Source organism: Symphalangus syndactylus, chromosome 9 (genome assembly GCF_028878055.3).
Source record: "Symphalangus syndactylus isolate Jambi chromosome 9, NHGRI_mSymSyn1-v2.1_pri, whole genome shotgun sequence".
In the NCBI taxonomy this organism is placed as follows: Eukaryota; Metazoa; Chordata; class Mammalia; order Primates; family Hylobatidae; genus Symphalangus; species Symphalangus syndactylus.
Genome location: NC_072431.2, coordinates 136519379 through 136545821, shown reverse-complemented (window position 1 = coordinate 136545821; position 26443 = coordinate 136519379). Strand labels below are relative to the sequence as shown.

The following is a 26443-nucleotide window of genomic DNA, read 5'->3' as shown; positions in this document are numbered from 1 at the left end:
TCAGTTTCCCTAAGCATAAAACTAAAGAAATGAAATTTACTGAAAAATTTTAAGCTGGGTTCATTGTGTCCAAATAATTTTGTCAAGATAGATTTCTTTGGAGAAGTGTCTGTGAGGCTCCTAATAGAACCTTGTGAATATATATGTATTTTTCTCAAAAGGGTGTCTATAGCTTTTTTTTCTATATGCTCTCAAAAAACAAGTTCATTCAAATTAACAACTTCAACTGAATAAATCCATTATCTCCATCTTCTATTTCCAGTATCTCTCCTGATCGTACAGACTTTACCTATTCAAGGGACATTTCAACCTGGAGGCACTTCAAATGCAAAATGCCCCAAACTCAACTTATTTTATTTTCCCAGGGAAACCTACTGTTTCTTCTATATCTCAGCTGATGATACTATTCACTATCTTTTTTTCTCTTATCTAATTAATCATAAATCCATTCAGATGTTACCTTCTGAATACCACTTTTAAATATTTTAAGTGAAATATTTAAAAACTGTAAATAGAAAAAACTGTAAATACAAATAAGCAGAAAAGGAACCAAACATTAAGAATACTTAAAATGGCAACAGTAAGAAATTACAGCATATTGATGTATGTACCTTTCAAAATTTCACATGCATATATAATTTATGCACATATTATCGCATATACATACACTATATTATCATGCATACATTTATATTTTAAATATATATTTGTATTATAAAATACTCATATATTTATACATACATTTTATATTATTATATGCTTATACATACTTAAATGTTTAAAATAAGAGGATCATATTATATTTTCTATTAGATATTCTGCTTAGTTTCACTTAGAAATATTTAATAACCATCTTTCCAAGTAGGCAAATTAGACCTATCTTCATTGTCCACTGAATGAATTTGTTTTATTGCATAATATACTATTATTTATATAACCAATCCCACATAGTTAGACATTTGTTTGTTCCAACATTTTAGTATTACAAATAAAGCTGAAATTAGCAGGATAGGTTTTTTTGTTTGTTTGCACATTGATAATTGGAAGGAGAAATTTACCAGTATCCATGAAGGAATTTAATTTCATTTCTTACCATAAATTCAAACTCACTATTTACTTGGCAGTTAGTTTTTGCCAAGAAAAGATGATAATCTAAAATGTAACTTAGAGAAATAAAAGCGCAGCACATTATTCTGGCTTTTCAAACTACTTTATATTATACTTCATTTTACTACTCTCTAAAGTGAAAATATACTAACAATAAAGCACATTGTAAATATTCCCTTGTGAAACGAATGTAGATATTTCAAGTCTCTAATTGAAAAAGCTAAGGATATTTACAGATGTTCTTAACTTGGAAAAAAAATATATCCAAAATGAAAAGTAGTCCGGAGCTTCAAAATCATAATGCCTTTTAAATACAGAAACCCAAGTATATGCAACAGCTAAGTTATCAGGTCAGCCCACCGAAAGCTATTTAGCTCATAAGGTAGATTTCAAAAACCACCATTTACACAAAAAATTAGAGAATTATGCCATTGTAATACTATCAATTAAATGAAACAGGAAACAATTATACTGCAATAGAAAAATTATCTTAAATGCATAAAGAAAAGAAAATTTAATTAGAGGAGAATAAAGCAGTGAAAAGTGATATATGGATATCCTGAAAGGAACTTTTTAGCACTTTCAAGCTCTTAGTGTATTATAATATTGACACACATGTAATTTCATTGTTTTAAATAGAAGTCTCCTTATTACAAGAGCATCATTCTGAAATTGTCAGATTACTGAGGTTCATGTTATAGGAGTTGGGACGACTTACAAATGAACTGGAGATGGGGATAAAGGTAAAATGGGAGGCAAGGGACTCTGGGAAAATCTGGCGAAACTAGGAAAAGAAAAGAAATAAGGGTGTTAAAGAGGAAAAGTGCTACCTTGAGAAAGAGATTACTCATTAAAATGTACAGAGCTGTGAAAAGTAAAATGTAGGGGGAAATGAAGGGCTCACTACTGTGTCATGGTACTCTGAAGAAAGGAAGAAGGTTTTGGAGGGCAGATGCCGAATCATATGGGTTTCAGCAGTAATGAATATCATGGTGGATCCAGAAAAACATGATAGTCAAAAATAGAGGAAAAGAAAGGGTATTCTTAAAGTTGGCAGGTAGAGGATAAGTCATACAGTAGACACACCAGTGATCATTATTCTCAAGGTTAATGCTTATAACCAGGGAAGAACTCATTTGTAGAAATACTTCATTGGAATGCAGATACACAAATATATATATGTATTTATACATATAATAATGCTAACAGAACACTGAAAAACTTTTTCAGATATTATTATAAACAATTCTTTAAAATGTTTTCTTTTACTGAGTTTAAATTACTTTCTGGAACTAGAAGCTGCCTTCTTCAACTTTTCTTAAGAGACTTTTAAACATATCTTTTCTGAAAAAAGATTTGAAATAAATATTACAGTATGGATATTAAGGCAATATAAACTTTTAATACTCTTGCTTATTCAGTTAATATATCCCACTGAAATATGTAAAGTAAATGTTTTTGTAAAGCTGAGAAACTCTGGCCTTGTAAAGATTATGTACTTGTATGTGTGTGTGTGTTTTTGTAGACGGATAGATATTTTTTAAAACTTCATATATATAGTTTTAAATTAGATATAAATAGATATAAATATCTAACATAAAATATTAGATAGATATAGATATCTCTCTCTCTATATATATATATATATCTCAGAAGTTTGAACCCAGTCCATGAAAGTCACAATGAACAACTAATTTTTATCATACTCTAAAATGGATCAAGCCCAAATGTTACTTTTTGGTATATTTTAAACGACAAAACTAGGCAAGAAGTAGAAATTAAAATTTCTAGAAAATAAAATAATTACTAATTAGCTTATTTTTAAAACAACAGTAATGTTTTTTAACAGCTTTATTGAAATGTAATTCACATATTATACAATTCATTCATCTAAAGAATATCGTTCAAAGGCTTCTTTTAGTATATTCACAAAGTTGTACATCACTCACCGCAATCAATTTTAGACCTTTTTCATTTTTCTAAAAATAAACCCCATGACTCTTATTTGTTACCTCCCAGTCTTCTCAATCCCCCAGCCCTAGGTAACTACCAATCTACCTTCTGTCTGTATAGATGTATCTATTCTGGAATTTCATACGAATGGAATCATGCAACGTGTGATCCTTTATACCTGGCTTCTTTCACTTAGTATCATGTTTCCAAGGTTCATCTATACTGCAGAATGAATCAGAACTTCGTTTCTTTTTATTGCCCAATAATATTCCATTGTATGGATAGATCACATTTTATCTATCAATCAGTTGACGGACATTTGGGTTGTTTCTGCTTTTATGTGGTTGATATAAATAGTGCTGCTATGAACCTCTATGTATAAGTTTTGTGTGGACATGATTTCATTTCTCTTGGGTATACAACAAGGAGTTGAACTGCTGAGTCATACGGTAACGCTATGTTTATCTTTTTGACAAACTGCCACACTGTTTTCCAAAGTGGCTACAGCATTTTATATTCTGACCAGCAGTGTATGAGGTTCCAATTTTTTCACATCCTCACCAATAGGGTATGTTATTACATGTCTTTTTGCTTAGACCCATTTTAGAATATATGAAATGGTACCTCGCTGTGGTTTTGACTTGTATTTCCCTGGTGGCTAATGACATTGAGCATCTTTTAATGTGATTATTGGGCATTTGTATGTTTTCTTTGGGGAAATGTCTACTTAGATGTTTCTCCATATTTAATCAGGTTTTCTTTTATTACTGGGTTATAATGGTTCTTTATATATTCCATAAACAAGTCCTTTATCAGATATATGATTTGCAAAAATCTTCTCACATTCTGTGGTTTGCCATTTCACATTCTTGATGGTCTCTTTGGAAACCCCAAAGTTTTAAATTTTGATTACGCACAGTTTATGTATTTTCCTCTTGTTGCTTATGCTTTTGATGGGCAATGATATTGTTTTTATTTGGTGACATTTAGATTCATTACTTTAGAATCAGGAATAAAGTATTTATTGATATTGAAATTCTATAATAATGTTTCTAACTTAGCTTTTAAAGTGTACTTTAAAGTACAAGTGGGTAATGTGATCACAAGGTTAAAAAATATTTTTTCATTTGAACTATCACAATTGCCAAACTTATTGCATATAATTCTTTTCAAGTGAATAAATATTTACTAGGCAGCTATAATAAACCCTGAAATAGAATTGTTCTTAGTTCTTTCAAGGAGTGGCAACAAAATAGAAATATCTCTGCATGTCATGGTACAAATTATTAAATATATAAACAATAATCTAAGATAGGTGTTATAAGGTGGGGAAAGTGAAACCTACAGTAGTTAAGTAACTTGCCCAAGATCCCACAGCTAGTATATGAGAGAGTTTAATTTCTTGCCTAATTTCAGTGACTGTCACCTTTATTACTCTACTAACTCTTCAGCAAATGCTGGTGATATATTATGTTGCCTTTTAGGACTGTAAATGTGAGTTTACTTTAACCACAAACATGGGAGCATTATAGCTGTATCTGGGTCAAACTCCTCTCTTTCAGGACACTGTGAATATAGACGCTGCTGTATATAGATGAGACTTTGAAAAGAAATTTGATGATTCTAATTAAGAAGAACAAATTGGATATCTTTCCTTAAGAGACATACTTTGCAAGGAAATAGAGTACCTGGACATTGGCAAAGTCGACACGGTTGAGGTCATTAAGCATCTGGTTGATTTGGGAAGTGTTCTGAAGCACTGCACGAGCTGCCTGGGCCAGGTGATTGAGCGACGTGTATCTTCGCAGAGTCTGGGCAAAGGCACTTACAGCGGCAACCTGTAAAGCAATCCAATTAAGTTGGGATTCTGTTTTCTCCAGTAAAAGAAACCACTGCAATTTTCAAATCATTTTTCCCTTGACAAATTTTAAATGCTTGCCTCTGACACGTATTTAAAATTCATTTGGTGAGAGAGTTTACTTGTAAATTATAGCATTTAAATCTCTAAACCAAGTATTATTTTCTTTTTGAGTAGGCTGAGGTCAAGACTAAAACAAACTCCCACATTCTTTGACATCTGAGTGTAGCATTAATTAAACCAGTCTTGCAAGTAACTACTCATCCACAGTAAGATATGACTTTGAGTAGGGAAGCAGGAAAAATGTTGGTTTTCCTTTCTTTTTTTACTGTTCTTTGGACAGTCAATTAAAAACTAGGCAAATTTTAAAAGTAGGGATGTACAGTTTGCATTTTCAAATAAGAGATCTGGACATTTCTACTCTTTAAATTATATTTAAAAATGCATGTCAGAGCATTACCATTCAGATTTATTCTTACTACCTTTATTTTATAGAAACGAGTAATTTTGAGGTGAGATTATCAGAGGCAACCAACTAGAATAACCTTTTTTTCAGAATTAGAGTTTCTTTAAAAGGGCTATGCGGGAAATTTCTATTTGCCTCTCAAAACCTACTTTCCATTTTTCTTCATCTTGTTCTATGCCCAGGAAGATTGATCTGAATGGACCACATTAACCTCCCCTTTTGTTCTCTGGCTTCCACCTGGGTTTGACCAACAACAGGCACTGGCAGGAGATGGAAGGATGGGAAGAAAGAGTGGTTACCAGGGTACTTATTCACTACAACCTCTGCTTGCTGCCTGTTAGAGTGGAACCTGCTTTCCTTTTCTAATGTTACCACAGTCCTGAGGAAAGAGTGGATTTCCTAATGCCATAGCTTTCACCTCTGACCCCTTCATTCCTAGGGATGGTTAGGATTCCCACTATTGCTAGCCCTGGGATGCTTTACTATTCCTCTTTGGTTTTTTCAACTTTGTTCATATCTTTGGAAATAAACTCTTCTTAAACTCTCTCAGTTTATCTCCACCTTGGATGCACAATTTGTTTCCTGTTCAGACCCTGAATGAAGCAGTTTATTTTGAAAGACAGCAAAGAAAATGCAAAAAGTCTACATAAAATCTAAATCTCATAATCTCATGGAAATTTGTTATGTGCACAATATAGATCTAATGATTTTAATCTTTTAAAAATATATGTTAAAAATGGACATATTTACAGGAATGTATAGTATTGCACTCAATCACTATATGGGTATATAAGGTACGAGTAGTTGAACAATCAATTGGGAGTGGTAGAGGGTGTTCACAGGGAACAGGATGCTCTATCTTGACATGAGATGTTTGAGGACTATTTGGAACTTGGGGGGAAGCTCATACACCCTCAAAAAAGAATCTTATTCCATTTTTGTGGTTTACATTAATCCAGTATATACTATGTGCCAGGCTTTGGGTTAAGTGCCTTACATATATTACCTTATTCAAGTCTCATAACTATCTTATTAAACACATATTATGATTTAAAGAAGGTAAGTAGCTTGCTCAAGGTTGCAAAGAAACTTCATTACTGATGGGAATTGACCTGGGCATTTTGATTCCAAAAGCCACAGTAGTTGGAATGCTGTTTCCTCTGTCAGGGTGAATTGTCTCTGTTAATTGAATGTGGAGAGGAAAAGAGACTGCATAATAGTGAAACCAGAAGAACAGACGGCACCCTCTACTGTGGTGAATCATTCAAGCAAACTCTGGAGGTCAATGAGATGGCCAGTGTTGCAACTGGATTGTTACCACATTCACTTTGACAACACTGGGAAGGGAAGCGCTGTTAGCTGTTTGAGGTATTGTTACAAATGTGACTGACTGAAAGTTGAAAAGGATTCCTTGATCATAATCAAACACCACCTTCTTTTTTGCACACCTCAATGTGGTATACAACAGCAGTGCCAAAGAGAACTCTCTGCAATGATGGACAAGCTCTACATATATGCTGCCTAACATGGTAGCCAGCAGCCAGAGGAGGTTACTCAGCACTCAAAATGTAGCGAGTGTGACTGAGGAGCTAAATTTTTCATTTCACTTAATTTAAAATTCTAATTTAAATAGCCACACGAGGCTGGCCCTACTGTGGCAGCACAGTTCTAGAGGAATAATCTAATATGGGCACATCAATGAAATGTTGCCTTCTATATGTTTTAGAGAGAGAAAGTTTTATTGCAAACTTCAAGCCTAAGCAAACGAACTGGAGGCTCCTTATGTTCCCACAGAGGTTTATCAGCTAAAATAACTTCAATTGATCAACTCTGCCCCCAGATTCAAAAACAAAGTATATTGCTGGAGTCTGATAGTAAATACAGTCATTGATAAGAAGTCACAAATGCGATTTCTGGTACCAAAATTTAAATAAAATTCAGAATTAGTCCAATCTTGCTATGAGGATATGTTCACAGATTAACTGAAAGCAACATGGCTAGTAGGAGACAAAGTAGAGACTAAAATTTATATCTCTAGCTAAATAATCCACATTCCTGAGATATATTGATTAATTATGAGTTAATTGTTCACTTTATTCACAAAAGCATTATCCAGTGTTTAGAAAAACACCAAAACATCCTGAAAAAGCAAAACAATATAATTTCTATGAACTTTTCAGGATATGATAAGTACAGTAGGAAATTTTAGAAATAGAAAATTCCTTCAAATGAAAACTATTTGAATATTCTAGGTTATCATTTTAATATTTGAAATTAAACATTTATAGTTTATATCTTTCTTACATATATAATTTAGAATACATATATATCTAATATACTATTTATAGAGAGCTTGTAAATGCACCACACTTAAAATGCTTCCCTATTCTCTTTGAAAGGAACATTGTCAAACATCTCTTGTGCAAGCTCTTTATTACATGGTTATAAAATACAAATATAAAAATCAGTTTTAAAAGATGAGGTATGTTATAACCTCAACATTTTACATAATACCATTTGATAGGATAGATGTAAAGTTCACAGTTCAGAATAGTTTCCTAAACACAAAAGAAAAAGCAAGGACATAAAGTATACCTTGGTTTGTATCATTCTCTGTGGAATATTGTTCATGGCATTGGAAAGCCAACCTTCAAGGCTTTTTGCAAAATTTCGAATGGCTTGGGTCAAGGCACCTAAGCATTAAAGAATAAAAGCAGAATAAAAAAAGTGTGAAAGAATATTAATTTTTGTGCTAGAATAAAAGAAAACGCTCATACACAATATCTGATACAGCACAGAACTCATATTGTCTTCATTGATGAAACTTTATTTAACATTATTCCTAACTTTTTAAAGCATCCAAGAATTATATTTTGGGCTTTTTCTTTTAAAGTTATTTTGTTCCCAAATACTTATGACACTTTTTTGGGAAAAAAAAGGATTCAAACATTTTTGCTTACAGCAACATATACCAGTTGTGAATATACTTAAAGAAATTTCTTGCTTGGAAAAAAACACTCCTTTCATTAACAGTTTTGTGCTAAAGGCTATGTATTTTCTTTAAAATTCTTCATCTTGTTATTTCAAGCTCTTAATCTATTTTCATTTCTTTTATTGAAAAGAAAAATAATGCAAAGCTTTCTCTGTTTCTCTATGCATCTATTTACTTAGAATCTGTGAATTAGAGTAATTCCCATCCTTGTTGAAAAGGTAAAAATTAAAATTTTTTCTGAATTGAAATTTTTGGGCAATTATTTTCCACTTCATTTGGCAGGTAGAGATAAAAGACCAGTATGATAAAATTGCTGTTACGGAAACCCATATTCTTAAGATATTCCTAAAATAGCTCATTCTGTATCCTTGACATATCTGTTAAAACCTGAAATAGGGATCGGTCCCATGACAGAAGATTTTATGGTGGTCATAAAATAATGAGAAGCATCTTCAGTTATCAGTGATGACTATGACTATTTCATAAGAAAAAATGTGCTTACTGAGATTGCTATATAGTAGGAGACAGAATACTTTTCTTGCTCAACAAGTAATTCAGTTAATAGTATTTTACTTCCTCTGTGCCCAAGGCTCCATAGTAGTATAGAGGAAAATTATAGACATTTAATAGATAAGTGCCTGAAGCACCCACAACATAAAAGTAATCTTTGTAGGTTCTCTATAATGGGGTAGGTATCAAAATATGCTACTATAAGAAACACAGTTATATTTTGGGCCGAGGTCCCCAGGAATATTAATGTTACTGATGGGCTTAAATTCCTTGGTTTTTCTTTCTGTGCTCAAATGAGTATGACATGATTCTCTATGCTTCTCTTAAAACCAGGTTTTATAAATAATTTCACTTACTCAAGTTATTTGCAAACAATGTAAATTTTCCTATTCCAATAATAAAGACAACTAAATGCGTTTTTAAGAGATTTGTTTAACTGTTCAAAACTGGAGAGACGAGATCGGAATGGGCTAAATTTTGGTTAGGAAAACACTCAAGCAGCGCAGATCCTTAATCATGAGGATCATCTGCTGGAAACACTGAATTGGAAATTTCTTGAGAACTAATCTTTTGAACCTTCAAAGCTTCCCACGTTAGCCAAAAAGAGAAAAAGGAAAGAAAAATATTTTTCTGTTGTATTATGTGCTAGAACCATGGAGGGCAGGCATGAATGGAAATGAAAAAGAGTGAAAAAAATTAATAATCCCTTTTGAAACAGTAAAATTTTGTTCCAGGTTCATTTTGGCAAACTGCATTTTCTATTTTTCCTACAATTAGTGTACAATAATTATTTAAACTGAAAAATAACCCCCAAATCTATAAATGTTACTTTAAAAATATTTATTACGGGCCTTGTTTTATCTAGATAAATTTAATGCAAGGGCGATTAGGTAAGAAAAGATATATTTTGCATTTAAAATAATTGTGAATTTTTACTTTTTCTACTAAATGATATTCCGGGCAACCTCTGGTTATACTTGTAAATGTACATTTAAGTGTTACCCATTGAGTGTTCATACAATTAATGTTTTTTTCATTTTCAGATAAATGTATTTTAGAATATAGTAGCTTCAAGCTGACATTAAATTAGTGTGATGTGCAGACTTTTTTTAGCTAAAAAAAGAAATCCCATCTGGACAGAAAATGGTAGAGTGAAGTGCTAGTAGCCAGGGAAATACAATTTTTAAAAATAAAGTTTGCTGTCTCTATAGGGATTCATGTATGTACAAAATTGTGCAGATTGACTCTGACAACTTTCAAAGCCTCATGAATGGATAGTTTGGAATTTAAATTCTATTCCAAAGCTGACTTGCCTCAACCTGCTCAAGATTAATACTAAAATGCATACAACCAGAAGACAGCTATCTAAATTGTATTGTAAGCTTTGTTACACCTCATTGTAGTATGGGAATTAAATTTCCAAATTTCCTTGGTAGGGTGGTATATCAATGCATCTTATAATTTCAGAGAGACTATAAAACTATTCGGGTGTCTGCTTAATATAGAGACAAGCTATTGGACAGAATAAACTGGTTTTCAAATCAAAATTTGCAAAAGACAAAGGTCAGTCCATCGTGTACTTAAAATTATGGGCTTGAATTAAACTAAAATTGATACAAGATTTAAAATAGAGAACTGTTAAACTCACAAGTTAAATTCTTATGGTGCTGTTATAGAAGAAAAAGATTTTAGAACTGTTTAGTGAATACTGATGTTGATTTGCCTCAAAAAAGAAAGTACTTGCTGACACCCCTTCTTTTATCTCATGAGAAAAATTTTATGTTGGTAGTAAGATGTCATAGGCTAATGAGCTACCCTATGCAACTTCTTATAAACATCTCTAGAGATTATCACTCAGAGCACAGGGAGCAAGAGAAAAACAAGGAAAATCTGATTGTGGAACATAAATCAGTAGAGAATTTAAATAGTGAAACTTTCTAAAACATCACTTTTAATCAACCTTTAACCAGGAAACTTGGTATAGGTAGAGTAGAATATATTAGCAATTTACAAAATTGTGAGATAATGTCAGCTAATTTTTTTTTTACTTATTCCTATATAAATTTATGTGTGTTCATTAATATTATATGGAAATATGTTTAAGCTATATTTTAAGGTGGCCGGGAACATATTAAAGATCTCATACCTTCTACTGTTGTCTATTGTTATTTAGAAAAAAAGAAAGTATAAGCATACAAATGTTAATATCTTCCCCTTTTATTCTACTAAATTCCTATTTTCACATTTTCTAGAATAATTTAACACAAATCATCTGTGAATAGTATACTTGAAGTACACAGTAGCCAATTTCACAAGCTATATGCTAGCTTTTACTTTATTAATGTCAATGTAGAGTAGAAACTGTCTCATTTCTTAAAAAGTTAAGGTCACTAGCGTGTACTCATATAGATATACGCATAAAATAGTTTCAGCTGCCTCTAACAGTGTCTGTGGTAGCGTTTATAGCCATACTTGAGAAAATAGCTTTGTTTGCTACAAAGTAGTTTAAAAAGCACCATCACTTAAAAAGGTAATCTAACCTATCTATGTAATTCCCATTTTCTTCATAGTGGGATTATAACGCCTGTGTAGTTACAAAGATTTTTCTCTCAAAATGCCAGTTAACCATTACTGTTAATGGAAACTGCATTTGTAGTTCTTAACATGATGTAGGTGACAAAATAGATGCTTTTATAATGGCATTCAACTTCAGTGGAAATCAAGATAGATTCACTTCAAATCAAAAGCAACCATGAAGGAGGTTGGCCTAGCAATTACAGATTTCCATAATTTTTGGCTTTATGAACGAGACTGTGTCCTTGGGTAGAAGAATTTTTACATGGTTGACTGGAATGCTAGTGTTCTTACATGTAGTTTACTGGGGCTGTTACATCTACAGGTTGGCTTTTTTATCAAAAAAAAAAGAAAGAGAGAAAGAAAGAAAAAGAAAGAAAGAAAGAAAGAAAGAAAGAAAGAAAGAAAGAAAGAAAGAGAAAGGAAGCAGAAAGAAAGAGAAAAAAAAGGAAAGAGAAAGAAAGGAAAGGAAAGGAAAGGAAAGGAAAGGAAAGAAAGAAAGAAAGAAAGAAAGAAAGAAAGAAAGAAAGAAAGAAAGAAAGAAAGACTGAAAAATAGATCATCTTTTCCCTTTTACTACAGTTTTGCTCTAGGCTGCTTTCACACAATATTCTGTGTTGAATGTTTTCTATCTGGCAAATCTAAATGAAATTAGAATCATTCCAGATTGCAATGTCACTTCTCAAAACTTCCTGGGTGGAATGTATGAGAACAAAAGCATCCGTACTCGTCTGCATTTAACTTACTAGGAATAGGTCTAAGGACGTCGGGGATGAGAATCTCCACCAAAGCCTGGTACATCCCATGGTCACAGTTACACATCCATTTCAGAATAGACTCATGTTTGCACAGAGTTATCAGCTTTGCTTTCGGAAGTCGACTTTCTATTTCACTCAGATTGCTGGTGTGAATAAATGTAGCAAATGAATAGATGGCAAATGAGGATAAAAAAGAAAATGGACTTTAAAAATAGTTTAAGTTTACCAAATATTACTGAGGTTAGAACTATACCACCATTGCACTGGTGCCATACAGCTGGCTATATATACAGAGAGAGATAGACAGATATATAAAACACTCCCCCAGAGCTGTCTATGCACATTCTTATTTTCTGACGGTATGAAAGGCCGATATGATAGTAATTCCATGAGGATGAAATAACTACCACAGTCCCCCAAATCAATACACATGGGAGCTATATACACACACTGAAACCTCAAGAGAGCAGTTCGTGGTTTATTTCTAGGAAGGCCAAAACATCAGTCTATTCACTTGATGTCATCAGGTAAGGTTCACAACTGGTATACATATCTCTAATTTATTAGCTGTGACATCTACTCAGCCATGAAAATGAATTGGAAAAGATGTTGATTCTGACCTTGATTCAGTAATAGTAGTACCATCAGTTGGAGTAGAGGGAGAATAGCGCCAGAATGTTTGCCACAATTTTTCTATCAGGCTAAATTGAAGATTCACAACAACGTCCAATATTGCCTAAAAAACAAAATGGTACCAGTATTACCTTACAATATTACTTATGCGACTGTGTGAGGACAGTCTAATATGACAGATTATATGTGGTCAAGTTCTCCCTTGGGGTCATAAGTTAACATGGTGAAACTACACTAAATTTTACCAAAGGAAGTGGAAGAAAAAAAAAAGAAACTACCTAGGAAGAAGATAAAGGGGGGAAAAATTCTTGGAAGATTAAGCAGGATAACATTCTTTTCATAACGTACTCATGCCACCCTCACTTCTACCTCTTTTTTCTTCCATTTTTCATTCTTGCTTTCCTTCCTCTCCATTTTCTTTCTGTCTCTTTCTTTCCTTCCTTCCTTTCTTTCTTTCTTTCTTTCTTTCTTTCTTTCTTTCTTTCTTTCTTTCTTTCTTTCTTTCTTTCTCTCTCTTTCTCTCTTTCTTTCTCTCTTTCTTTAATTCCTTTACCTACTGCTTCCTTCTGCCTCTATAGTTACTGTCACCCTACCTATTCTCAGACCTGGAAGGGTACAGAACATAGATTCAATTTACATCAGTCCTCTTTGGGCTAGGTAACCAGTGGCCATCAAAGCAGGTGGAAGTGAGGGGTGTGGAGTTGCTTTTGTGTGGCAGATGGAGTTAGGGCTGAATTACCTTTGTCTAAGGCAGCTGACCACAGGTTCCACTGTGTTCTCAGCCAAAAAGAGGCTGGGGCAGAAACCATGGAGTCAGCAGGCCTTCAGTGGATACTGCCTCTCTGGGCATAGCATTCAACATTAAAGAGAATCCAGTCCTATCTCTGCATACCTCCTTTACAGAACAACATTAAGACTATCTACTTTTCAAATCTCTGGGGCTTCACCTCCTCTTTCTCCTTTTTTATCTCCTAGAACTATTTCCCAGATGCATCAAAGATATTTTTTTACGGTGCTTAAATCTACCACTTTCCCTATTAACTGTCAATGATGATATTTAATTTTACCCTGCCATTGCAATTAGTTTGTAAATAAGCCTTCAGGTAAAAGCAGGCATAAAACTAAAGAATAACTTGTTAGTGCCAAGAACACATGATTTTGGGATTCTTTTGGGCATTAAAAGACAGAAGTAGTCGGTATAATGTGAATGATGTCATCACCTTTGAGGCAAAGGTAAAACAGCCCCACAAAGATCTATAAAATTCATGGAAGATAAAAGAAGTCAGGGGACAATCTAGAGAGTCTATCAGAGTATTGTCAGCAAAAACAACAAACTGTAACTTCATATTTGTTGAGTTTGGGCCACCTGTATTGAGTTGGCCCTATGCATGATACACACAATAACTGATATGAAATATATTCTAAAAGTATAAAATGTTGCAAGTAGTTAAATATTGAAAATGAAGATAGGGAGACAAATTAATTAAGACAGTCCTCAGTAACAATAAAAATGCAAAATGCAAGCCCTGAAAATAAAGGGCACGTAGATGTCCCTCATCCCAGCAAAGATCAAAATCTTCTCAAGCAGCAAAGTTTCTCAATTGCAGCTTAGGCACATTCCAAGAGACATCTCTAAAAGTGTGAAGCAACTATTAATACCTTATACATAATACCTTATATAGTTCTATATACGAGATTGCTGTAAGAACACTTTTCTTTTAACCTACATTAAAATAAAAAAAGTTTCAGCAACTCGTATAAAAAGTTATACTTGCTCCTTACATAACAAACTAGTGATACAAAAATATCTTCGATAAACAAATTGTGAGAATTCCCAATAATAGGCAAAGTAGGTATATTAATCTTTCTTTAAAAATATGTACTGTAGGAAATGTGAAATATAATTAGGCAAGTAAAGAATTTCAGTGTATCTTAAATTCAGTATCTCTTCAAATTAAGTAATCTCAAATAACTCTTTCGAAAAAGACATTCATATCAGCTTCATTTGAGGCAGTTTTACACATGAATAAAACATTTTATCATTTGTCCACCTACTTTCAAATATGTTCAAACTAAAATATATAGGCAAATATAAATTAAAATAATCCATATTCTACTGGCTTAGGGCAAATGACTATGGAACTAAATATGAGATTCAGGCAGCTATATTTCAAAAGTTTTTCATATTTATTCAAAATGAATATTTATTAACAGGAAAAAATAATTAGAATTTTTCTTTTTTATATATGCAGCTCAGCCCTATGAGAGAGATGGTATGAACACTGGTAATTCTGAAATAAATGGGGATCATTCTGTGGACTGCCATTTTCCACACAGATTATAATAAATGTCCCTATTTCTTCATACAAAGGATATTTATTTTTGAAAATGGTATGTTAATAAAAATCTTATAATTCAAAGACTATTTCAACCTTATTCAGGGGAGTTTGCCACTTAGAATAATCTTACTGTATGTTTTGTAGCAATGTAAATAATTATGCTCCAACTTACATTTTTAATAAATAGGAAAAATTTTTTAAAAATCCATTATAGGGTGGGCACGGTGGTTCATGCCTGTAATCCCAGCACTTTGGGAGGCTGAAACAGGCGGATCACTTGAGGTCAGGAGTTCAAAACCAGCCTGGCCAACACAGTGAAACCCCATCTTTACTGAAAATACAAAAAGTTAGTGGGGTGTGGTGGTGCATGCCTGTAATCCCAGTTACTGGGGAGGCTGAGGCAGGAGAATTGCTTGAACCCAGGAGGCGGTGGTTGCAGTGAGACGAGATTGCACTACTGCACTCCAGCCTGGGTGACAGAGTGAGACTATGTCTCAAAAAAAAAAAAAAAAAGCCATATAGTCTGGTTTGCTTAAAGCAAGATTCACTTGAACACACAGGAATGAGAAATTGTTTAGAGAATCTTTATACAAATCTTTATTGAATAAGATGATAGATGTAGAAAGAAATATTTTTTTTCTATATACATAAGGAAAATCCAGAAATTCTCTAATATGGGTAAAAGCATAGTAGTCAAAGGAAAATGAATATTAAGTGCTTTCATCATTCCAAGAAATGTTGGGAACTGGTAGGACACATTGAAGAACACTCCCGGCACATGCTATGTTAATAAGGAGAGAACCCGCCCTCGGTTATTAATAATTTAGTACCCTTGACAAGCACTCAGATTTGCTCTAGCAATTCTTATTTCTGGTGTGGGGGAAAATATCTGTTAATGCTATGAGCTAAGAACCTCTTACTGCATACTACATTGTCAGCAGTTAGGAGGACTGCCCAGGAAATCCAAAGGATTATCTTTTACTCCTAAGTGGATCACAAATATCCCTGGAATAAAGCTACTTAAATTCTAAATAGACTCTTCTTTCAAAAGGAGAAGCACTCAAGAAAACTCTTACTATAATCCATTATCCCCTTTTTGCCAGGTGAGCTGTGGTACATTAATATGCTGGCATGGAGAGAGCTCACCTCCTAGACAATGAAGCAAATTCTGATGTGGGATACTCAGAATGAGAGTAGGAGCAGGGCTAGAAAACACCAAAAGGAACCCTAATTAACCACAAAAGTGAAACAAACAAAACTGGAGCCTCAATGATCCCCGGAAAGAACACCTAAGGTGCTTTATTAAACATTTTCAGAAATTATTTTAATAGAAATATACACTTATGATATGAAATTCAGAAGATAAAACAGGTCTGTTGAAAAGTTGAGTCTCTCCCCTCTAACTCCCAGTCACCCAGTTTCCTTCATAAAGGCAACCACTGTTAACATTTTCTTGTTTTTCCTCCTTCTGGATATATATATATACACATATATACATATGAAGGAAAAGGAAGAAACATACATATATACACATACATACACACACATATGTTATTTTTCACTCAAGTAAAAATATGTATACATAATCTTTTACATTTGCTTTTTCCTTTAACTTTAAATCTTGAAGTGATCCATTTTGGTATGTTTATAGAGTTGCCTATTCTTTTGATGGCTGTATAGTATTCTACTCTAAAGATTGTATTAATACCATATTTTATTTATGCAGCTCCCTATTAGATAAAGAAATTATAACCAATCTTTTGCCTTAAAAATAATAATGCAACAAATGCCCTTGTACACTTCTCTTGTCACCCAGATATACGTATTTTTGTAGGACAAATACCTAGAAGTGGAATTGCTACATTAAAGGATTCATATTAGGATAGGCTTAAGAAACAGAATAAAACTTATTCTCACTTTTCTGCATTCCTCATCTCTCCACTCTGAGACTAGAAAGAAGAAAAATGAATTTGTTAGTGCTAAAAGATATGCTCAAAAGAATTAGTGCTAAGTTCATCTGTCCTTTAGGAATAAGCTTGATTATTTTATATTAGCAAGTTGTCTGGCAAAACCTAGCAGTGTTCATACTGCATTTGAAAAGACTTACCTCACAGTGCTCTCTATAAAGACTCTGCAGTGACTTGATATCCTCAAAGGTAGTACCATCTGGCAGAGAAGAGATTTCAACTTCTCCAAACTCTGGAAGTGCTCGAGATGCATCTGTTACCATGACAACAGAACAGAAAAAAGCTATTGTGGATGGTGCCAATTACAGATTAATGAGGGAAAATTTAAGAAGACCAAAAAGAAAACAAATTTTAAAGGTCAGGGGTCCAGAGAGCAAGGACTTTTTATATTAATATTTTACAAGTAAAACTAAGCAACACCATCAGCACAAAATATAAAACTAAAGGGAACATTCGTAAGAATTTTCTAGAAACAAAATTTGCACTACAATTATACTGCAAATAGTATACTGCGTATCACAGAGTCTCTCAACACAAGTCCCCTATTAAAAGAAAAACATCTCGAGCTTGCTAGTACCTATTTTAGATATTTTTATTATGTTACTTAATTACATAAAAAAACTAGCTTTGAACTCATTATGTTCTTAACTGTTATAGAGTCATAAACCTAAAGAGCTACAAAGCAGATACAAAGAAAACTACAGAAATAACATACAACTTAACAACATTAATTTGATGTGATGGATGATGCTCTTGTCCTGTAACTAAGTTATCTCTTGCAACAAGGATCAGTATTGACTGCTGCAGCACAGGATCTTTTGGGTCTGAGAGATCTATACCAACATGTGCTTTGTGGTGGCTGCTGCTCCTATGTGAAACTTTCCTTCACACAGAATACAGGGACATGATCTAGGCTTCCCTTGTGAGGGAGGCATAATTTACATAGTAAGTCTCTCTCTGTTCTTTTCTTATTAGTTCTGGACAATTAATGTAAGACATTTTGGTGCCTGTCTTATCATAAATCCAGGTACAAATATGGAAACTAAAATGGCAGAACAGTATTTAGTTCTAGTTTTCTAGGTAATCCAGAATATGCTTAGTTTTTAAGATGATAATCAAAGCAAAATCACAAAATAAAATTCTTGTTGAATGACCAAGGGTCCACAAGAACATAACCCTAGGACTTCAGTCTGAGAAACGCTGCCACGTTTTCAACTTCAGTAATGATTCCAACCTGAACGTCTATTTTAGTTGTCTTTGTCAGAAAGTGCACATAGACACATATACACACACACAGACACATACACACAGTCACTCTCTGATACCTTCTACTTATCTTGACCTGTTATATGGAAAATAATGCATGTTCATCTCTAGAAGAGTTGTCAAATTAAAGTGCCACTTTTTTGCCCCTTTGGCTATGGCAAAAATATGCAAAATATGCAAGTTTTTCTTCCTAACTTTTTCAGTAACAAGAAACATGTATTCCATCTACAAATTACAAAAATAGAAAGTACTGTGATTAATTTAAATGAATAAATTACTTTTAAAAAGTTTATAAAATTTTTTTTTCTAATCTGAGCCTGTGCATATATAACTTTATACATAGGAAATGAGAATTCTTTTTGGCACTTGAAGTTACTACTGAAAGTAAACAGCATAATTTTGATCACAAAAGCCGATTAATACAAATTCTGGAAAACAATTTCATAGCAATGAGTCTTTAATTCATACGCATAAAAGTCCTATATAGCTTGAGATTTTTAAAAATAAGCTCTAATAAACACGAAAGGCAGACATGAACTAGGACTGTTATACATATGATGAGCATAATTTTGGCACCAAAAAAAAATCTTTCTATGCCATTGACATCTATAATAGACATTGCACTTGGAGAAAAGACTAACTTTTCAAAATCCTAGTAGCAACTAATATGCATTACACCTTAACATACCCAAAAACTGTTGATGATGTTGGCTTTGGGCAATTACAGTTTGCTCAACAGATGTGCCTGTCTGTTGACCACTTCCTGTGAAACCATCTGCAACCCCATCCACTTTCTGCATAGGCTTGTACCTAAAAATATTAGATGGAAAAAAACAAATAAACCAAATTATTCCTTGCTTTTTTGTACTACCCGAAACTCCCAAAGCATTCAGTTTTATTCTATCTTCTTTAAGGTCTCATGATAGTTGTAGGATTTTTTTTTCCTTGATAGTCTCATAAAGGTAGAATGCAATATTTTTTTCAATTGTGAAAAGAAAAAAGGGGAGAAGGGGTGCATGAAGGGGACCCATTTTTGGAAATCCAGAAATTTACCCAAGAATGAAAGAATTATAAGGTATTTCCTTGGACAGCAGGAGCAAAGATGTCCACGATTAAGTTTTAATACACAGCTTGAAAGTAACTTTTAATGGCCAATGGATATATTGGAACTTTAATCTGAACAATGATCTAGGAGCTCAGGCCTGAGAAATGTTGATGAATGGCTTTCAATTAGTTAATATCTCTAAAACACGATCAGCCTACAAATCTTATCATATTGTTTTTCATATCTCCTAGAACCTTTCATGCATCTCAACACATTTATCTCCATGACACTTATCAACATCCTCAAATATAAAGGCCATAAGCATCATTCTGTAGCAAAATATATGCAAGAATCAATCTACAAAAAGAGTTTATCAAATTAAAATAAAGAATCAAAGTCAGTTAAAGTTATGTGTCTTCAGGTCCTAGTCATACAAACTTATGTATTTTCCACACAGCTAAGATAGAAAAAAATTTGCTTCAGTGGCATGGGGAAGAAGGAAGATGTCTTGGAAAAGAAATACCATATACAAAAAAACAAAACAAAACAAAACAAAAAAAAGCCTGGCCAAGTCTCCTAGGATGAGCAAAACAAAATAAGTAGGCAGCAACTATAATTTCTTCTTTTTCTCTGATTCCACTTATTTTTCTTCATTTTACAAATTTGGAAATAACAGAAAAGCATAAGAAAAAATTATAATGTACAATAAACTTACTATCTAGACATAACATTCACATTATGCTGTCTGGCCTCCCATTCTTTTTTTCCCTATTTCTAATTATATTTACAAACAAAATAAACTAATATTCTCACCATTCAGACACTTGACCCCTACAATGATACTATAATTCAACTGCATCATTAATATGAAGTTACTATGAATAACAATGCCCCTAATATGTGAACAGGACATACTCAGAGATGCCTGCATGCTGACAACAGATATGAAGTGACTGAACCTGGTAGAACATCATACAAACTAATGCTCAGCTTGCCTTAGGAAATGAATCAATCTTGGATGTTATCAATTGCAACTCAGATAAATGAAATTTTCCAAATAATTGCCAAATCTCTCACAATGACATTTACATTTATTTCTTATGTGACAGCATCTTACAAACAACTATGAAAAACAAAAAATAAAGTCAGAGGGGGAAGAGATTGGAAATCAGTACAGCACTCTTCATCCTTATGAATATAATTTTAGTGATGACTCCTCATCACCAAAAAAACTGATTGCCGTTTTCTAATGAGAGAAAAGAACTCAGATCTAATCTTTTATTTAATAGAAAAACCTTCTGGGAGGTACTTTTCAACTGGCGCCATATCCGAAGATAACAGAAGAGTTAGTGTTGTGATGTGCTGGATGCCTTGTTTATAAAAAATTGAATGTTTTTCTGATTTTTTTTCCTCCTTAAAGAATCATGTTTGAGAAGCAAAGAAACTTCATGAGGCAAGCACTTTGTGTACATATACGGGAGAGCAGTTGCTAACCATTCTGTTGTAGCAGACTTGAATGATTTTAACCTTATTTTGTTCAGGAAAGTTTCTTGTCCTTATTGATTCATTCCAAGTTTCAATTGATTTTAGCTTCCCCTTTTCAGCTATGGAATTGTATATCATTAATAAAATAGCCTAAAATTGTTTAACCATGATTCTTCATTTACGTTAATGGAGTTTGGGATTCACAGAGCTTAAATAAAAGTGTTTAAAGGAATTTGAGTTATTAATATTTACCCTGGAGGAGGAAAAAATGAAAATAATTCCAATAGACTTCAATTACATTAAATTTTAATACAGGATTGTAAAGTTATTACAAGACTTTGCCCAGTTATGCTTTGTCACATTTCTTTGTCCTACACAGCATTTAACATACTACAGATGCTTAACAGGCACAAATACCAAGGGCAAATGGAATTTAACCATAAAAGAAAATGACTTATATTCCACTTAGACTGTAAGTTTTCAAAAGACAGATGTTACATCACAATCTAACCGCACACAATGCTTAGGAAGACTATAGCCTACAAGCAAAATTGTCTGCTTCCTTAGGAAGATGGAGACAGCTGTTAGTATTGCAAATGGAAGTTCCTAATGAAAGGAGAGATTATATTTTTAATAAGGAATCAAAATCATGATGCACTATAATTAACATATGATTATACTTAATGATACTGAGTGGGAAACACTAATTAGAGATAAACTATATTATGTGGAGATGAAAAATGCATCAAGATCAACTTTTAGGGGAAAAAAGGAGGTAAGCTGGTAAATTCTGGAGGAACTATGCAGGTCAGTACTTAGGAAAAGATTTTATAATACATAGTAGAAATAAAGAAAAACACAGAAAATATACCAGAACTTGGAAATGAGTGTTTTCACTCTAACCACAAGAGTAAGGGTAGCAAGGTGAATAGTGGATTGAAAGATGGACAAAGATTGAGCAAGAACACACTATGTGCATTCATTCTTGGTTGCTTGGCTACCGGACCTCTGCAAGCCAGAAGCATATGTTATGCCTCCTGGGAAAAGGTCTAGGGACAAAGTTTAGGATGGGTTTGTGCCATAAAGAATGACATCAAGAAGGTAATATGGAATACAGCTCATGTACAAGAGGGCTAATGTGGGCCTGTAAGTATGAGAGATCTTCCAGGTAGTGGTAACTTTTGCTTTTCCTGCTTTAAGTAATGAATCATGTCGTGGTATATCCACAATGTATTGTCTGGCAATGGATTGGAACTTAGAAAAAATCCCCAGAAATCAGAAATACTGGACTGAGAAAGCCTAGATCCTCATTTTCATGGTACCCTAACTAAGGAAAATATCCTATCCCTACCCTCACCTCTGAAGTGTCTTCCCAAAGAAGGAGGGAGTTTAACAGGAAGTCAAGAACAATCACATTAAAAATAGGCTAAACAAATACCAGTAGCAACTGATTCTTCTTGGAGACAGTGGTTGTAGATTATATATCACTGGTTTTGAAATCTAAGTGCATATCAATATCTAGGTAGTATTTCAAAAAATTCAGGTGCCTAGGATCACCCTAGATCCACCCCCAAAATATTTGAGAATAGAGCTTAGGAACTGGTTATTCTAATAAGTTTCTGAGGTATTTCTTAAGTAGGTTGTACAGCCTAATCTACAGGAGCCTGTTGGTCCCAAATGGATTCCTTCAGCCCAATGTTAAAGAAATACATCAATTCATACTACAAAAACATCATTTTAAACAAAATAAGTCATCAATTTTTAACTTTTCTCAATAAACTATATTTGGAATGTACAATAAATATATTTGAATGAATAAATGCTTAAGGTAACATGCTTGATTTTATCATATCATCAACTGATTTTTTATATATAGCAAATCAATTTAACAAATATTTATTGAGCACATACTGTATTATGGGTAGGCCACTATAGGCACATGGTTTTTAAAATGCTGGGTATAAATATAATTTTTCCAAGATGTCTTTTATATTCTATTGGCCTACACAGTAATTCTACATTATGTTAACCTTGGTTGAATTTCAACTGACATTTTAGCATTGAAACATGACTTGAGGATTTGCTGACTCTCTATACTCTTCATAAAATAATCACCATAAACTTTATCAAATCTACGATATCAGGAGAATAATAAATTTAAAAAAACAGGTAAGATTTCTATTGAAAAAAAAAAGCCAAACAAAAAACCCTTCCTGTTGAATCCTTTAAAAATACTGAATTTTTTAATATTTAAGAGTATTTTCCTCCCTTTACTTCCATTTACTTTATGAATTAATTATTTCTAGATTCGGTTTTCCCAGAGTAAATTCTTAGTACTCTTTCATTGAGTATGCTCTGAGAAAGACCTGTGCTTTATCAAATAACGAAACGGCACTTGGTTTCAAAATTAGTAAGAGGCAAATGATAATTTTAACAGCTTGCAACTCCATGGGCAATCAGTGCTAAAGTTGTTAATGATTAAGAAATAAAAGAAACTCTAATGCTTTAATAGCTGACTGTATGCATAAAACCTGTCACTAACACAGAAAACTTAGAAAATAATTAGGAATCTTCCTCCATGGGGTTAGTCATAGCTGCTATTTAGGACTTGGACAGTTGTAACTCTACTGTAAAAGTAATATTCTGTCAATCCCACACACATGGATACTAAAACAGTCCAATGGAAGGCAAAGAATGGTATATATTTACCATTACATTCAACTAACAGCACCAGGCGGAAGGATTTTCAACAGATTAAATGAAACATTTGAAAAATCCTTTCAAAGTAGCTGAAAAATGCACATGCAAACAGAAAATATAAACTGTATAGGCAAAAGGAGACATCATTGTGTTTTGTAATTCCAGAAATTACACAATCATTTTATTTACATGAATAAATTGAAATACTGAGCTCAGAACAAGGGCAGGAGGCTAAAATTTTCTACTGGAATCTTGTAATCTTCTTTGGAAAAAACTATCCCAGAAAGTCTTTAGATGACTTCATGTCTGAAATGAACCAAGTGATATAAACACTAATGGATCAGAAGAAAATAGTAAATATGAAGAGTTGCATTCTTTTAGAATAGTAACTAACTTTGATGTCACATTGAATATATTGATAATATATCCAAATGACTTTTAACATCAACCCTGATGGTTAATGATAGGTATTCCATCTCTTCAATTCTTGTTGGTGGCTCTCTGAGTATTTGTCTCTTCATTAGTTTTACATCTATGATTGGGCAAGAAGAGGTGGAAAAAATTAAATTGAAATGGGCTATATGTTAATTGCAGCAGGTAAAGGAGGAGGTTGAAACTGCTGGCGAAAAATCAGATTTGTGGGTCATTCATTCTTTTAACAAATATTTAGAGAGCACCGACAATGTGCTTAGAGCTCTCCCAGGTGATGAGGATGCAGTGCTGAAAGAGGCAGACATGATTCTCTGATCTCATGAATTGCTTCATTGAGTCCTCTAAGCATAGGTGGTTTATGGTTAGCTATATAGAACTGATATATTCTTGCTACAAGTAGGCATGACACTTCTTTTATCTCTTACCCTTTCCCACCTTCTTTATTTAGAGAATGACAATCTGGCTCCATCTGATGCCAAAAGATAAACAATAACAACAAAAAAAAGGCATCTGAGGTTCTATCTAGGAAAAAATAAATTAGTGAGCTTCTTGAACACAGAAAAATTAAGTGGTCCTCAGTTTCCTTATCAGTAAGTAACAATATAATTGCCAAATGAGATCTTGCATGTAATGTGCTTAACGAAAAACATTTTAAATATTCAATAAATACTACTCAGGAGCATAAGTGGTGACTGTTATTATTAACAAACTACGTAGTTTGGTAGTTATTGAGTTGTGATTATTTATGTTTCTCCACTCTTCAATGGAAAAGATGATCATTACATCACCAGGGAATTAACGTCTAGGAAAGGAATGATAAACTATTAACATCAATCAAAGTTAGAAACCACTAGCCTAGAGGTATAGAGAAATAAAAGCCCAAACTGACCAATTGCCAGGATTCACTCTCCTCCAAAACACTAAATATTCCATAAGAAGGATATTTTTCTGTAGTGCTCATCATATAATAATGATCCCAATAATAATTATCTAACACTTGAACACTTCCAGTTATTAAAAAAATTTTCAGATGCTTTATTCCACTTGAACTTCAAAACAATCTGTGAGATAGTCTATTATGAATTTCTATTTTGCAGATGAAGAAACTGAGGCTCAGTGAGGCTAAGTCATACACTCTGCAGAAGTGCCCATGTAGCCTGTACTCAATTCCCCATTTTCCAATTCTAAATATAGGGTTCGTTTAACTAGTCTATGAACCCTGTATTAAGAAAGGCCATCTAATGATGAAAGTTCTTAAATTTCCTCTCTCACTTCTAAAAGAACGTGCATGCTTTTACATCTATCTACAGCCATAACAAAAGTAGCCTTGCTGTAACATCTTTCCAAATGACCTCTTCTTCTCTCTTCTTAGTGACATTCTTACTTCGCATCCTGTGAAAGAAAGGCTTATTCTTTCACAGAATCCAATTGCTGTGAAGAGACCATGCAAAGAGGCAGGAGGTGGCACATTTCCTCAATTACTTGAAACATACTCATTAAAATGTGATTTCTACCTTTATTTCATATGCAAAAAATTTTATTACATGTGTGTTTCTGTTTGGGTTATCTTACCTCTTTGAGGGTGGAATTCTCATGAGAATAAAGACAAGAGTTCTTATCCTGGTTGCTATATGACTGTGGATAAGTTATTTAAGCTTTATGGACTTCAGTTTTCTCATCAAGAGGATAAGTTGGACTAGGTTATGTCTTTTAGATGTGATTGACAGATTGTGTATGCAAATAACAATTGATAAGTATTTGCTGAAGAAATGATAAATGACATTTAATATTTTGAGAATGGCTACTGGGATCAAGCACAGCCACGCATATTATCAAATGCATTTCGCTTTTGCTACTGGAATTTGGAAAAGTATCTAAAATATACGTGCCAATACTCTCTGTGTACTTCTTTTCATTATTAAAAATAAACTGCAGCAAACATTGTTACTTAGTTTGGAGAGTTGGAAATTACCGATGTCCTTTTTGCTCTATAATAATATAACTTACTTATTATCTAAATTAGAGTAAACAAATTAGTCTATGAGTGAATTTCATCAAAAACTGAAGATTACCTCATTTCAGTGCAAAAAAATTTATTTTCAGATGAAGTATTTTCAATACAAGTTTTTTTTTAAAAAACTGTTACACATTCTCCTGCCTCCTTAACCATGGTATTTTACCTCTCCTTGATTACCCATAATGCCATCAATATGCAAAGCAGTTGTTACGTTGTATTAGGCCAGATTTTAGTCATCAGAGTGATATTTGAAATATTTACTGGAGTGCCTAGGTCCATTTGCCCCTCCACAGAGTGTCCACAAACTGTTGTACTGAATAATTTTAAACAGAAGACCCTGT

At 33.2% G+C, this 26443-nt stretch overlaps 1 protein-coding gene across 24 annotated transcripts in view; it reads right to left on the bottom strand.

Annotated features, from left to right (window-relative positions):
- RFX3 (regulatory factor X3) overlaps positions 1-26443 on the bottom strand; it is a 322024-nt gene that overhangs the window by 40946 nt on the left and 254635 nt on the right. For all 24 annotated transcript variants that reach the window (XR_010113770.1, XR_010113771.1, XM_063609885.1 and 21 more), the window contains 6 exons: positions 19112-19233; positions 17298-17410; positions 12839-12954; positions 12207-12361; positions 7980-8077; positions 4749-4898 (listed from right to left, as the gene is read on the bottom strand). Coding sequence is in view for 22 of the 24 variants with exons in the window: in XM_063609885.1 (XP_063465955.1) it covers positions 4749-4898; positions 7980-8077; positions 12207-12361; positions 12839-12954; positions 17298-17410; positions 19112-19233 (754 nt within the window). In the remaining 2 variants the exon portion in view is untranslated. The remainder of the gene's footprint in view (positions 1-4748; positions 4899-7979; positions 8078-12206; positions 12362-12838; positions 12955-17297; positions 17411-19111; positions 19234-26443) is intronic.